General features: G+C 34.4%; 1 protein-coding gene across 1 annotated transcript; it reads left to right on the top strand.

Moving 5' to 3' along the window:
- The first annotated feature begins 10556 nt into the window (after positions 1-10556).
- LOC100514232 (olfactory receptor 6C6-like) lies at positions 10557-11501 on the top strand. Its single transcript, XM_021082104.1, has one exon. The coding sequence runs from the start codon at positions 10557-10559 to the stop codon at positions 11499-11501; it is 945 nt and encodes a 314-aa protein (XP_020937763.1).
- The last annotated feature ends 4029 nt before the right edge of the window (positions 11502-15530 follow it).

The raw sequence follows: 15530 nt of genomic DNA, 5'->3' as shown, positions 1-15530 counted from the left end.
TTCAATTTTTTCTGATGTTTTTGAAAAATTACCTCTCAGTAATTTCTCTGCCTTAAATGCCTTTAAATTCCAAATTTTAAATAATTATTTTGCTGTGTATACAATTTTAATTTGATGATTATTGATCTTTCTATATTTTTAAGATACTATTAAATTATCTTCGTATAGAAAATTACCATATGCCTCTAATCTACTTTTACTTTCTGACTGCCCTTCAAATCTTTTCTTTTTTACCTTTGCAGCTTCAGCATTTCATTGTGATTTATCTACTCATGGATTTTTTATTTACATTGCCAATATTTATTTGATTTCCTAAAGATGCAAGTTGCTTCTTTTATTACTTGAGGACAGTGAGCAACCAATATCTTGTACTGAAAAATTTCCCTATATTAGATATTTATTTTATACTTCTGGATATCCAAACATATGTTAGAATATTTCATTATATGTACAGTGTTTTGTGAACTCTTTCATATTTATATGATCTTGCCTTTTCCCAATATTCAAAATAATTTTTGGGATGATGTTGAGCTATTATATCAACAGGAAAATCAATTCTTGGTTTAATCTATATACAAAATTGTATTTCAATTGCTTTTCTTTTCATTTGAATAAGTCTATTTTTTCCAAAACCTTTTATTTTTCTTTTTCTTCTTCTTCTTATTAAAGTATAGTGTATTTACTAGCCAAGACACAGAAACAACATAAATGTCCATCAACATATGAATGGATTAAGAAGATGTGGTACATATATACAATGGAATATTACTCAACCACAAAAAGACAAACTAATGCCATTTGCAGCAACATGGATGGATCTCTAGAAACACTCATGCTAATTAAATAAGCCAAAATCTTTTCTTCACTATTCTCTTATCCCTATATGAAATTGCCTTACTCTATGTTAATTCTTTATGTGATTACATATGATTTTATAGATATTTGTGATTTTCCTTTTATTTTTATGGATCCAGTTGGTAGTTTATTGCTGCTGCTTAAGATCACTTATATTGACCTGCTATGCACATATTGAGTTATTTTACTCCAAGTACAATATTTAGAAAGGTATTTGTGTGTCTATTTGAGTTCTTTTAGGAGGATTGGCACTTGCTGCTGCAGATATTTGAGTGCTAATCATTAGACCCCTGTTAAATAAACTTTGATTGGTGGTTATCAAATTTTGGGGGTGTATTCAGTCTACTTCCACATATGTCTAAGGGTAGGGATGAGAATAGAAATTCTAAAGGAAGGTATATATATATACACATATATACACATATATACATATGTATATATGTGTATATCTAAGGTCAAGGGAGCAAGTGGCCACATCTATCTCTCTTTGGAAAGGATGTTATAATTTTTATTCAGGTTTTGATGAAGATGGCTTTCTCTACTTCCCACTCAATATATCTACATGCAACTCAATTAACTACTGCGTATGCAACCCACATGTGCTTTGTTACCCATTTTATGAAGTCCAGTAAAATCCAATTCCTGGTCCAACACTTGTTTCCTCTCTCATTCCCCTGATGATGATCTATTTCAAAACTCATTCACTCTATCTAAATAGTGCAGATTTCACTCACCTCCCACCAGCTCAGCCATTCACATTTTTAATTTCCTTTTTAATTTATTACAGAGTTTTTAGGGTTTTTGTATCAGGAAGATTTTGTTTAAGACATCTGACTGCCATATTTTAGAAAGTGAAAGCTTTTCTCCTTCCATGTGTTCCTAAGGCTGGAGTTTTATTAATATTATTGACACTCTCATTATGTATATAATGCCATTTCTTTTACTGAGCAGTGTATTCATTTTCTTAATCACAAATTTTGAAAAACATGGAGGGCTTAAAACTGTGAAAATTTATTCTTTCACGGCTCACTGCCCAGTGTGTGATATGAGGTTCACTGGACCAAAACCAAGGAGTTATCAGGGCTGTATTCCCTCCTGAGGCACCAGGGAGGCTCCACTTCTTATCTCTTCCTGCTTCTGGGGGCTGCTGACTTCCGCTGGCTTGTGGTCACATTCATTACCCAGCTGCTGCCTCTGTGTTCACATTGCCCTCTTCTGTCAGTGTCAGATATCCCTCTGCTTCTGTTTTATAAGGACACTTGTAATTGCATTTAAATTCCACCTGGATAATCCAAACAAGTCTCCCCATTTTAAGATCTTTAATTTATTCACATCTGCAAAGAGCTGTTTTGGATATCAGATAACATTTATAGGTTCTAGGGATTAGGTCCTATTATTTTGGGGGACCATTTTTAGCCTACCTCTAATATTACATTGTTATATTATGCCCTGACTCACAGATTTACTATTGTCATTATTCTTATCTTAATTAGCATGATAAGAATTAGTTGATTAATACGGAGGCTTAGATTATAGCCAGAGGTAAAGTTAAGATGCTTATGATGATTTCCTGTGGAAATCAACTTTCAAAAAAATAATATATCCTGATTGATAGCATCAGATTTGTTTTATTTAATTCTCCAAGTTTCTTTCCTTATCTTTATAGTCCTTAGGGAGTGTGATAATTAAATTGACAAATGATGGTATGTTTGGATACTGGTAAATGCTAAACATATACAAATATCTCACCAAAACTAAGCATACCTCTATACTAGAAAAATACTCTTAGTCTCACCTTTTAGCCAACTATGAAATAAATGCTGGAATGATCAATTAACTTCACAGTTATAGTAGAAGTACAATGTTTCAATCTGGGATTGGAAGGATTTCCACAGAGACTATCAGTGAGTGTTATACTGATTCATATCTTTTGAAAAATAATAGTTATTTGGTGGCATTTATTGATTTCTTTCTAATTGTGAAACTAGACAAATGCATTACTGTGATAAAGCAGAGAAGTTGCCAATAGGGTTAGAGGAAATTCCTTTTTGGCTGAATCTGCTGCCTAGTGAATCAGACATGAAACACTGCAAAATGTATATAACAAAACAGTAACAGAATCATATTTATAAAGGACCAACTGTTGTTTACCAGTGGATAAATAGAAGGGAATGGAATGAGATAGGAGTATGAGATTAAAAGATAAAATCTACTATGTACAAAAAAATAATAAGGGTATATTGAATATATCAGGGAAATGTATCCATTATTTTGGAATATCTTTAAAGGGAGTATGTCTTTATAATATTGAATCACTGAGTTGTACACTTGCCTATAATATAATATTATAAATCTATAGCAATAATGAATCAATCAGTTAATTAAAAACAAAACAAAAGGAGTTCCCCTCATAGCTCAGCAGTAATGAACCCAATTAGTATCCATGAGCACATGGATTTGAGCCCTGGCCTCACTCAGTGGGTTAAGGATTCAGCACTGCTGTGGCTGTGGTGTAGACTGGAAGCTAGAACTTGGATTTGACTCCTAGTGTGGGGGTCAATGCTGCTAGCACAGCCCTAAAAAAAAAAAAAAAAAAAAAAAGAGAGAGAGAGAAAAGAAAACATTTCACCAATCATATTAATATCTAACATAGTTCTTTTTTAATTCCAACAAAGAAAAAAATCAATGTTAAAGATGATCTTTAAAATTTAGAATATCTCCATTACAAGAAATTGTGTACAAAATTAGTAGAGAATACTAATAGTTATTTAAAACCTGATACCTAATACAAAAGATTAAAGTATATTGACTTTGAATATGAATCTATTTTAATCAAATACATTCTTTATTAGAGTTTACAAGTGTGTCATGAAAAGGAGTAGATCATTGAAATAATTTTGGGAAGATGTTGGCATAGGGAGCACCAGGTATCTGTCTCATCACCTACACAACAATAATAGCACTAGCAGAATCTGTGTCTTGTGATCAGTTTAACACTCTAAGGCTTACAATTTCCGGGGGAAGACTGGAATGAAAAATTGCTCTTAATTTCTGTAATTTTTGCTTTTAGCACAGTAACAGCTGCCCATCCCACACCTCCCCACCCATGGCAGGCAGCTATACACATGTTCTTGGTGCAGCTTGCACATGGCTTTCAGGAGCCGAGATGGGCAGAAGATTGTGTTCTTCAGATATTAAGGGTCTGTATTCTGATACCTGGCTTTGGCTTCTAATCACAGAGGTGCAGATAAAAGATGGCTATTGATGTTATATGTCCCCTTGGTTTTTTTGTTTGTTTGTTTGTTTTTCAGGACTTTTGTTAACTAAAAACTTTTATTTTTTAATTTTTTAAATGATTTTTTTTCCATATGGCTGGTTTACAGTGTTCTGTTGTAAGCTCTTTCTCTTTGACCGAATGACTTTCCCCTCTCCCCTTTGTATGCCAAGAATATTCTAAATTAAAATTCATATAAAGGAATATTTAGAAAGCAACTGTGCTTACCCAAGGAAAGGCACAGGCTAGAAGACAACTGAGAAGACCTCATGGTTATACTCAGAAAAAAAAAAAAAAAAAAGGAGTTCCTGTTGTGGGGCAGTGTAAACGAATCTGACTAGTATTACTATCAGGTATCAAATGCGGCTTTGATACCTGGGCTTATGCAGTGGCTCGGGTCCTGCATTGCTGTGGCTATGGTGTAGACCTGCAGCTATAGCTCCGATTCAACTCCTAGCCCCCTAGCCTAGGAACCTCCATATGCTACCCTAAAGAGCAAAAAATAAAAAAGCAAAGGAAAGTTTATACTCAGCCTGATACTTGGCACAGAGGATGCCCACAACAATCTAAACAAAACAAAAACAGAAAACAATAACAAAAAAACCAGCAGCTCTTGAGCAAGAGGAGGAATCTGAATCCCAGAGTTAGCACATTCAGATTCAAATGTCTAGTGCTCAACAAAAAAAATCACAAGTCATAAAGAGAAACAAGTATGGTTCATTCAAAACAAGTCAACAGAAATTGTCCCTCCAAAAGACTTAGTGGCAAATCTACTAGACAAAGTCTTTAGGACAACTGTATTAAAGATGCTAAAAAGGGAGTTCCCGTCATGGCGCAGTGGTTGACAAATCCGACTAGGAGCCATGGGGTCGCGTGTTCGATCCCTGGCCTTGCTCAGTGGGTTAAGGATCCGGCGTTGCCGTGAACTGTGGTGTAGGTTGCAGACTCGGCTCGGATCTTGCGTTGCTGTGGCTCTGGTATAGGCCGGTGGCTACAGCTCCGATTTGACCCCTGGCCTGGGAACCTCCATATGCCGGGAGAGTGACCCAAGAAAATGCCAAAAAGACAAAAAAAAAAAAAAAAATGCTAAAAGAAACTAAAGGAAGATGTGGAGAAATCAAGAAAGCAATGTATGAACAAAATAGGAGCATTGAAAAATGAAATAGAAAACCTAAATGAAACCAAAAGGAAATTATAGAATGGAAAATTATAACTAAAATGTCATAAACTATATTATTTTTTACAAAAATATAAAACAACTCCAGCTTTGTTTATTATACCTACTTATAAAGATGAAATAAATACTGCACCCGAATTCAAAATAATTAATGTTCTTAAAAATACATGAGATATTTACAGAATTGACTATTAACTTAGCATAAAGAAAGTTCCAAAGCATCCCACAGGATTAAATTCTTGGATAAATATGTCATACAGACGTCTCCCTCATTCACAGGAAATACATTCCAAGATCCCCAGAAGATGCCTGAAACCATGGACAATACTGAACCCTAAACATATTATTTTTTTTCCCATACATTCATACTTATGAAAAGTTTAGATAATTGATTAGGCACAGTAAGAGAATATCCCAATTGCCAGCATCACTCTTGTGCTTTGAGGTCATTATTACGTAAAATGTGTTACTTGAACAAAAACACTGTGATCCTACAGCAGTTGATCTGGTAACAAGATGGCTTCTAGGTGATCAGTGAGTGTGTACTGAATACAGTGTGGATACTTTAGATAAAGGGGTGATTCACCTCTCAGGTGGGACAGGGCAGGGAGGTGTGAGATTTCATCATGATACTCAAAATGGCATTAAAATTTAATTAAAAATGTATGAACTGTTTCTGGAATTTTAAATTTAAATGTATATACCCACTTTTGGCTGGAGGCTACCAGATTGGATAATACCGATCTAAGTAATCTTAGCCATAGTCTAAAGGAAAGTAATAAATTACATTCAAAAATATTTGATAGGCAGATTATCAAATATTGAGATAGAAATTAACGCAAAATAGTTGACCTTTTTGGAGTGAATAGTTCATGAACTTCGACTAACATGCAAAGACCTCTACAATTAACATAGAAAACGTTTCCATTGCCCTGAAATGTTCCTTCATGACATTTCAGCAGTTAATCACCTCACACCCTTAGCCTTAGCCCCTGAACACACTAATCAGATTTCTGTCCGTATGGTTTACAGTTTTCCGGAATTAGAGAAATGGAATCATAAAGTATGTAGATATTTTACATGGATTCTTTACCTTAGAATAATATGTATAATATTCAGTTGTGTTTTTTATGTATCATTCATTTATCCCATTGTATTGTACCCCAGTTTTCTAAAGCATTCACCAGCAATGGACATTGGACTATCTCCAGGTTTGGGCATGAACATAAAATATATTTCATAGATAACATTTAGTTCACCTGAAGAATCAAAAAATTTCCTCAAAAATATACTCCAAGACTTGCCTTATTAATTCAATAATAAATTATCTTTAATTACTACTGATCAATAATATGTATACACCACTAGGAGCCATAGTGTAAAATGGTTTACAATAAAGTCTGAAACTGCTCTTCCTGCCATTTGGAAGCATAGCACTGTCTTGTGTTGCTGTAAACCAGCTTAAGATTTTCAAATGCTGACCCAGGGCAGAAAACTGCTGATGATTCTGTTAAAAATTTCATTGATTTTCCTAAATCACTTATGACACACCTCTAGGATACTTTCACTTTGGCTTTTATGTAAGTAGATTATAATGGAGTCTTTTATTACTAACAAGTAATACTTTGGAAACTCTGATCCCCAAAGAAAGTTTTTTTTTTTTTTCTGTTTTATTTCAATAGATCCCTTGAGACTGTATTTAAAGAGAAAATTATAAAACTGTAGCATAAGTGTACGGAAGGTAAAGTGGAATAGCTTTCTTGGAGCAATTGCTTATCTTTCATCAGATGATGCCCTAAGTTTTTTCCAGTTGTTGCTTTTCATTTTATTTTATTTCACTTTAAAGAGTAACTATTTTGAGGTTTTGAATGAAAATGATTATGAAAACTAAACTTCGAAAGATGCAACTTATCTGGAATACAAGTTGGAGGTCCATTAAAATTTTTGAGATTTGAATTCTGAACCCCAAAGTGAGTACAGATTTGAGGGAATATGGAAATTCTTTGCAGAAGCACAGTATATAAACTTTGTCACCTCCCACTAACATCACCAGTTAGAAATACCCAGATTAGATAATAAAATATGATTGTAAAAGAGAGCGAATCATAATTATGTATATTAACATACAGCTCTTCCATGCACACATGGAGAACAATAGATAAACAGAGCAAAGAAGGTAAGTTTACTATAATTTTAGCTTAAGGTCTAAGTCAGAAATTAAGTCAAATGCACAGTTAAGTCAAACTTAGGGAGTTAATTTTGATTAGGGGATTATTATGTTGTAGTTTTTTAATGTTAGCATGGTTTTAAGGTTTGTAGGATAATAGTTATTATAATCTATTTCATTCACATACAATTGCATCTGAATTTCAGTGTCTCTGATTCTTATTATAAATTGTTTCCCTGGATAAAGGGATGTGAAGAAAATACAAAACTAAGCAACTCTTTTCTAAAATTTGAGGTGACATAATTCTAGAAGAATCTGTTAGAACCACATGGTAAAAGAAATTGTATGAATAACTCCTAGAACACACTTTTTCAAATCAAAGGCAGAATAAAGTCATAGTGAAACCATAAATATGTATATTTTATAGCAAAAGCTTGTGCCCACTTAGTAGCTAAAGATCACAAGTCTTCAGTTTCCATTAAAAACATTAAAGCTATTTACTAATCATGATTTTGATAATCACATTAAGCATTTAAAGTCTTAGTTTAATTTTATTTTTCAAATATAAAAAATATTAACAAAACAAATGAAAAAGAGTAAAGTTAACAAATAATGCTTGAATGATTCATTTCCTTTAAAAGTCCATAGGTAATATATATAATGAAATATACTAACATGTTTGATATAAATGGGACAGTACAACATTCTGATGGTAAATTGAATTCTTATAATAGCATAGGTAGTAATATAATTTTGTGGTATTCAGTATGGAAGAAGTAAAAAAAAATAGTGTCTGAACTTATGCATATACATATAGGAAAACCTCTCAAAAAGGTTAAAGGAAAAAAAGATATTTTTATTAAATTTTTTTGTCATGTTTTGCTTCATATGACATACATAGTGGAAAACAACTGTCCATTACAGAGAAAAACCGGTCAAAAGAAGTTTATAATAATAACTTGGACTCTCAGTACAGAGAAGATGTCAAAACTATTGGAAGTAAGGTTTTTAATTACTAAAATCAATATTACCTTAGTCATTGACCATCACAGGAATTGTTAAGTAATTCTAGATTCTGATTTTGAAAAAAACATATTGATAGTCATTTCTTTTTCAGTCAAATTTCTGAAAATTAGTGAATTAATATATAATATTATTTAAGCTTCAAGTGTATGACATAATGATTCATAATTTTTAAAGATTAAACTACATTTATAGTTCTAAAACATTAGACATATTTTATGCACTAAATCTTAGTAGCTTATTTAGTTTATACATAGTAATTTGTACCTCTTAACCCCCTACCTCTTTCTGGCCCCACACCACTTCCCTCTCTCCACTGATAACCATTAGTATGTTACATATATCTGTACTGCTTCTTTTTTGTTATATTCCACAGTTTGTTTTATTTTTTAGATTCCACATATAAATGATATCATATAGTATTTGGCTTTCCCTGTCTGACTTATTTCATTTAGCATAATACCTTTCAAGTCCATCCATGTTGTAGCAAATGGCAAAATTTCTATCTTTTTTAATGGCTTAGAAGTATTTCATTGCATAAAGAAGATGTGGTATACAGATCTGTCTATCTATCTATCTAGATATACAGGCATATATATATATATATATATATATATATATATATATATATATACACACACACACACACATACACACACACACACACATATATATGTTGATAGACACTTAGGTTGCTTCCATATCTTAGCTATAGTAAATAATGCTGCTGTGAACATTGGAATACATATATGTTTTGGAATTAGATATTTGGGTTTTTTTAAGATATATACCCAGGAGTGAAACTGCTGAGTCACAAGGTGGTTCTACTTTTAATTTTTAGATGAACCCCATACTGCTTTGCACAATGGGGCTGAGAAAATTTACATTTCCACCAAAAGTGTGCAAGGGTTACCTTTTCTACACAATCTCACCAACATTTGTAATTTGTAGTCTTTTTGATGATAGACATTTAGCAAATGTGAAATGACATTACACTGTGGTTTTAATCAGCATTTCTCTGATGATTAATGATGTTGAACATCTTTTCATGTGTCTGTTGTCCATCTGTATGTCTTCTTTGGAAAAATTGTATTCAGGTCTTCTGTCCATTTTTTAATCAGATTGTTTGGTTTTGTTTGCTTGTTTGTTTGTTTTCTAACCATACCTGCAGCAGGCAGAATTTCCTAGGCATGGGATCAAATTCACTGCATAGATATATCCAGAGCAACAACAATGACAATGCCAGGTCCTTAACCTCATGAACAATGAGGGAACTCCAAATTTTTTGTTTTTTGATGTTGAATTGTATGAGTTGTTTGTATATTTTGGATATTAACCTCTTATTGATCATATTATTGGCAAATATTTTGTCCCATTCAGTGGTTGTCTTTTTGTTTAGTAGATGTTTTCCTTTAGGTTTAATTCAGTCCAACTTTATTATTTTACTGTTGTTTCCTTGCTTTAGGAGACAGAGCCTTGATACTCAATTCTATGAAGACAAAACCAACTTACTGCATTTGCACAGGTTGAATAAAAGTTAAAGAAAAAATATATGTAACATAATTGATATTATTTTATTTAAATCATACATGCAGAGGAGAGTGCACTTGGTAGGAATGCTCATAAATGCAGGTTAACAAAAAATATCAAGTTCTAGAGGAAAAATAATGAAGAGAAGTAATGGAAAGAATTTAGAATTCACTGTACCATGTAATTATATGTTACTGACATTTCATACTGGAGAAAACATTTCCAAATGTATAAATGTGATGATATATACCTTTTTATGCTTTAAGTTACTGTATTTATTTGTATATATGTGTGTGTGTGTATATATATATATAAATTCATGAATGTATTTTTCAGTTAATATATGTATTTAGCTTATGTGTATTTTGTCTATATATATACTTAGGCCATTTACATACATTTAGGCTTATCTATCTATATATTTAAGTTTATATATACTTATCTATAGATTAATTAATATAATATTATATGCACATAGGTGTTCAATTTTTTGTGTTTTCCTGTAAAGTTTTGTTGTCTCCCATAGAGTAATGAAGAACCTATCAGTTGAAATAGATTTCATTCTCCTAGGGTTGACAGATGATCCACAACTGCAAATTATGATTTTCCTGTTTCTGTTTTTCAACTACGTCTTGAGCCTGATGGGGAACTTCATCATCATCCTCCTCACCCTCCTGAATCCCCATCTCAAGACCCCAATGTATTTCTTCCTTCGAAATTTTTCCTTCTTAGAGATATCATTCACGACTGTTTGCATTCCACGATTCTTGATAAGCATTCTCACTGGAGACAAATCAATTTCCTACAATGGTTGTGCAGCACAATTATTCTTTTTTCTTTTATTAGGAGTTACAGAGTTTTACCTTTTGGCTGCCATGTCCTATGACCGCTATGTTGCCATCTGCAAACCTCTCCGTTACCCAGTCATTATGAACAGCAGAGTGTGCCACCAGCTTGTCCTCAGCTCTTGGGTAACTGGCTTCCTAATTATATTTCCTCCTTTGGCCTTGGGACTTCAGCTGGATTTCTGTGCTTCCAAAATAATTGATCACTTCCTCTGTGATAGTTCTCCTATCCTGCAACTCTCTTGCACAGATACACATAACCTAGAATTGGCATCTTTTGTCTTAGCTGTGGTGACACTTGTCGTCACTTTGCTGTTAGTGGTCCTCTCCTACACATACATCATCAAAACCATTCTAAAATTCCCTTCTGCTCAACAAAGAACAAAGGCCTTTTCCACCTGTTCCTCACACATGGTTGTTGTCTCGATTACTTATGGGAGTTGTATTTTTATGTATATGAAACCATCAGCAAAGGAAAGAGTGACCTTAACTAAAGGTGTAGCCGTGCTCAATACATCTGTTGCTCCTTTACTAAACCCCTTCATTTATACCCTAAGAAATCAGCAGGTTAAAGAAGCTCTCAAGGATGTGCTTCAAAGGTTTTGTCAGTTTCAAAAAAAAATGAGATGAAAGGTAGGCATCAATAAGATGTTGTTGAAACATGAATGGAGGAATAGAGTACAAGTTTCAATACATTATATCTATGCCATTTCTTCCCCCAAAATGATTCGTATTGTATTCGGTTTACTCAGCCTTCCTGAGTATTTGCGCAAATATTGACACCTATGCGACAATAAAGATGGAAACATTTCCATTGTACCAAAGAGTTCCCTTCGCCTCTTCACCCTCATGCCTTCTTTTCTTCCCACTATTGGATCCAAGAACCCTCTGACATCATTTCAGCCACTGTAGATGAGTTTTGCCTTTTTTTCGGTTACTTTGGATGAGTTTTGCCTTTTCTGGAATCTCTTTAAAAGGAACCACAGAGTGTAAACTGTATGTCTGTCTTTCTCAACATAAAGTTTCTGAGGTCTACCCATATGCCAATGCTTATATCCTTGATTCATTCTTTTTTTTTTTTCTGGTTTAACTTAGAAGAATCCCTTGTGTCCTTTTGTCATAGCTTGCTTTCTCTCCCCTAGCCCACACCTTGGCATTCTTATCTAAGGAATCTCTCCTCAAGACTGAATCACTTGTTGTAAAACCCAAGTTAATGTGCCCCAATGCGCACTGTGGCCAAACAAAGGGAAACATTGGCATATCCAGCAGAGAAGGTTTTATTGCAAGGGCCATTCAATGGGTGGCTCACGTTCAAAAGATCCAACCTCACCAATGGGTTTCAGGGAAGAAGTTTTTACAGATAAAATTTGGGGAGAGGGCTGCAGTATGTAACCTCCTCCTCTGGTTGGTTGGTGGTGAGGTAACAGCATAGTGTTCCAAGAATCTCAGTCATTGGCCTTCTAGTTCCAACCAGTCTGTGATCTACGGGCCTGTTTGAACTCTGCCCAAAGTTTCTATCTTCTACCTGGGTGATGGTCTTAGTTCCTGTACAGGAACTCAGAGATATGTATCACTTTGTTCTCACATTGCCTGAGGAGGAACCAGGACCAGGCCTATCAGGCACTATTATTTATTTCTGTATTCCCCCACTCCCCTAATTGGTAACTATTTGGATTTGTCCTTTGAAACTCAGGGAAGGTCTAGGAGGCTGTGAGCCTTTTTCCTACAAACAAAACACAAGGTACCTGAAAAGGCTTTTATGCCTGAGAGGGCCTGACGGGGTCCTTCCTGACTTTGCATTTAGTTTGACCAGCGTGAAAAGTCAGTACATACTGTATTTTGAAATGCCTTTCTCTGAAAACCTCTATTGCCTCATAATGTCCTTTGAAATAACTTGTCTGTCAAAAGGAAATTTACTGAAACAGCTGCTCCTCTCTATCTTGGTGACTCTACTGCTCACATTCTGTTCTCCAGGGCATAGTCCCTAAAGGAGAAAGAGAGGAATGTGTCGAGGAACACTGCTGACTGTTTTGTACTCATTTGAGTTTATCCCAATTCTAAATATATCTCCTCTGATATTTTTTAATGCCACAGGTTCTAAGATGCAACTTCTTTTAAAGAGCTAGGAAAATCATGTTTGAATAATGTATAGAATTCTATGAAAGAAACTAATATCAAAGGTCTCAGATTGAAGCCCTGTAGAAGTGGTTCAGGAAAGCTTTGAGAGACATGGCAGTGGCTTTCAGTGATTTTTTCAGAAAGCACCAACTCATAGTCTTATCAGTAAAAGTGGTAGTTCTCCCTGACCAAGAATCCTCTTGGAATCTCACCTCTTCTCACCATGCTGACCACAAATATTTCTGAAGCATAATAGCCTCTGCTTCTCTCCCAGTTTCCCAATTTTGTAACAATACCTCTCATGAATAAACTGTAAAAAGAACCAAAGAGGGGAAAAGTCTCTGGGAAAAGGTATCTTGGTTTCTCCACTTTACTTAGAGAAGAGCTAAGAAAGTTGTAAATGGGAGTTCCCGTCATGGCACAGTGGTTAACGAATATGACTAGGAACCATGAGGTTGCAGGTTCGATCCCTGGCCTTGCTCAGTGGGTTAAGTAAGGATCTGGTGTTGCCGTGAGCTGTGGTGTAGGTCGCAGATGTGGCTCGGATCCCATGTTCCTGTGGCTCTGGCATAGGCTGGTGGCTACAGCTCTGATTAGACCCCTAGCCTGGGAACCTCCATGTGCTGCGGGAGCGGCCCTAGAAAAGGCAAAAAAAGAAAAAAAAAGACAAAAAAAATTGTATATGATGACTTGGCAACAGACAATTCAATCTAGATAACTTGAAAATAAACCAAAGACATGGTCTTAGATATTGCATTTATCACTGGCTCTGCCCAACAAGTGATGTTAGTATTGGGGGCAAGTTAGAGCAGATGAGTTCTCCTTGTACTTTATTATTCAACTTACCCCCATTAAATAGGACACTATTTAAAGATTCTGGAAATGTATATGATCATGAAATACAATTGTGAAAGTTTAAATCCATGTAATCCATTCATATTACTTCAGACACTTTGGGGACCCAGGTTGAAAATTATGTTTCTACAGGATTAAAGTGTTCTGATGATGGGAAGAATCAGAAAAAGAGTGAAAAAAGTAGGAAAATAAATTATATTGTATTAATGTAATTTTCCCAAGAGGCTCACACAGGTCTAGGTATTAATCTCTAGAATTATGTCTCAGTGAGAACAAGACATCTGCTACAAGCTCTTTTAGGATAAACTCTTTGTGCCCAGCAAATCCCAGACCCTGGAAAGAGAACTATGCTCATTGTTCGTTCATTCATTTATTCATTATCTCAACAAATACAGAGCTCTAAGAGCTTGAAATAATTACAGAGGAGGACATGCCAGAAATACTTGTAAAAATTAAATATTTGTAGCTTTTTTGATTATGGAGAGAGGGGTTCCTGGAATAAAAGTGTCTTAATAAGGAGATCTTAAAGCATATGATAGAGAATTATGAGTCTAGTGGATTGAGGACATTTTTTTCTTAAACATTCTTCTGTTTACTTCTTACTACTTATAGAAATAAAACAGCCAAAATCAACTAACCATGAGGAATTCAGGTTGCAACTATTAAACATTTAAAGATTCTTGCTAGTTCAGCAGGGCACTGTTAGCACCATGGAAGCATGACATTCCCTAAGATTTCATAAAGTCTGGAGAGATTTCCTTAACAATGTCCATATTTATGCTTGAACTATTTTGAATACCATGACCTTTGTTAGTAAATAAAAGGATTGAATTCAAGGCTACACATTCCATGACTTAAACTGTAATCTTGCTCCTAAAGGAATGAAATATGTTAACATGCAAGCTCTCAGAAGAAGTAGAAAGCAGAGTAGATCATTGAGAAAAACAATTTATTAGTATTAGAAGATTCTCAGAATCATTCAATGATAATATAATAATCAAACTAGTAATAAGTAAAAATGACTTGAAATGTGGGGTGTTAAATAAGAATTCCGCATTACCTGTGGATTGCTACAAAGGTGAAAACACAGGGCATGGTATATCAGATTCTCAGATAGCCACCAACCACTGGTACAGATCATATATGTTGAGCTTACCCACAAGTGGACTTTATAATTATGAACAAAGATGATGGGATAGAAAAATGTAATACTATCATCTCTTAAGGCAAGTTAGTAGATGAAGCAGGTGCACAAAGAAAATGTATTTTTCTTGTCTGGAAGCTGCTGAAATATGGACTATGCAGAGCCACACTGGTGTGGAAAGGGGAAGACTCTGTTCATTATTTCCTGTATCAGAATTAGTTAACATGTATTTTCCAGGTGAAAAAGAAACTGGAATTGAAAGACTGGCTATGAGAATTAATCTTACATCAGCTAATGATTTTAATTGACACTATGTTGTGGTGAAATAACTTTGGATTAATTTCATCCCTCGGTTTTAGTAAACAGTCAGAGATGTAGACAAAAGGCATGTATTATGTGGTATTTATTTTCTATGATGACTCATTTTGGGTCAGAACACTTTTCAAAAGGTGTACTGAAGTATGGTATGCAATGAACTGCATATATTTATAGCGTAGAGGTATAAGCTTTGCAGTGTATATAATACTTCCTATTTTCTAAGA

This window comes from Sus scrofa, unplaced genomic scaffold, assembly GCF_000003025.6.
Source record: "Sus scrofa isolate TJ Tabasco breed Duroc unplaced genomic scaffold, Sscrofa11.1 Contig524, whole genome shotgun sequence".
In the NCBI taxonomy this organism is placed as follows: domain Eukaryota; kingdom Metazoa; phylum Chordata; class Mammalia; order Artiodactyla; family Suidae; genus Sus; species Sus scrofa.
This window is presented reverse-complemented; position numbering and strand designations above follow the sequence as displayed.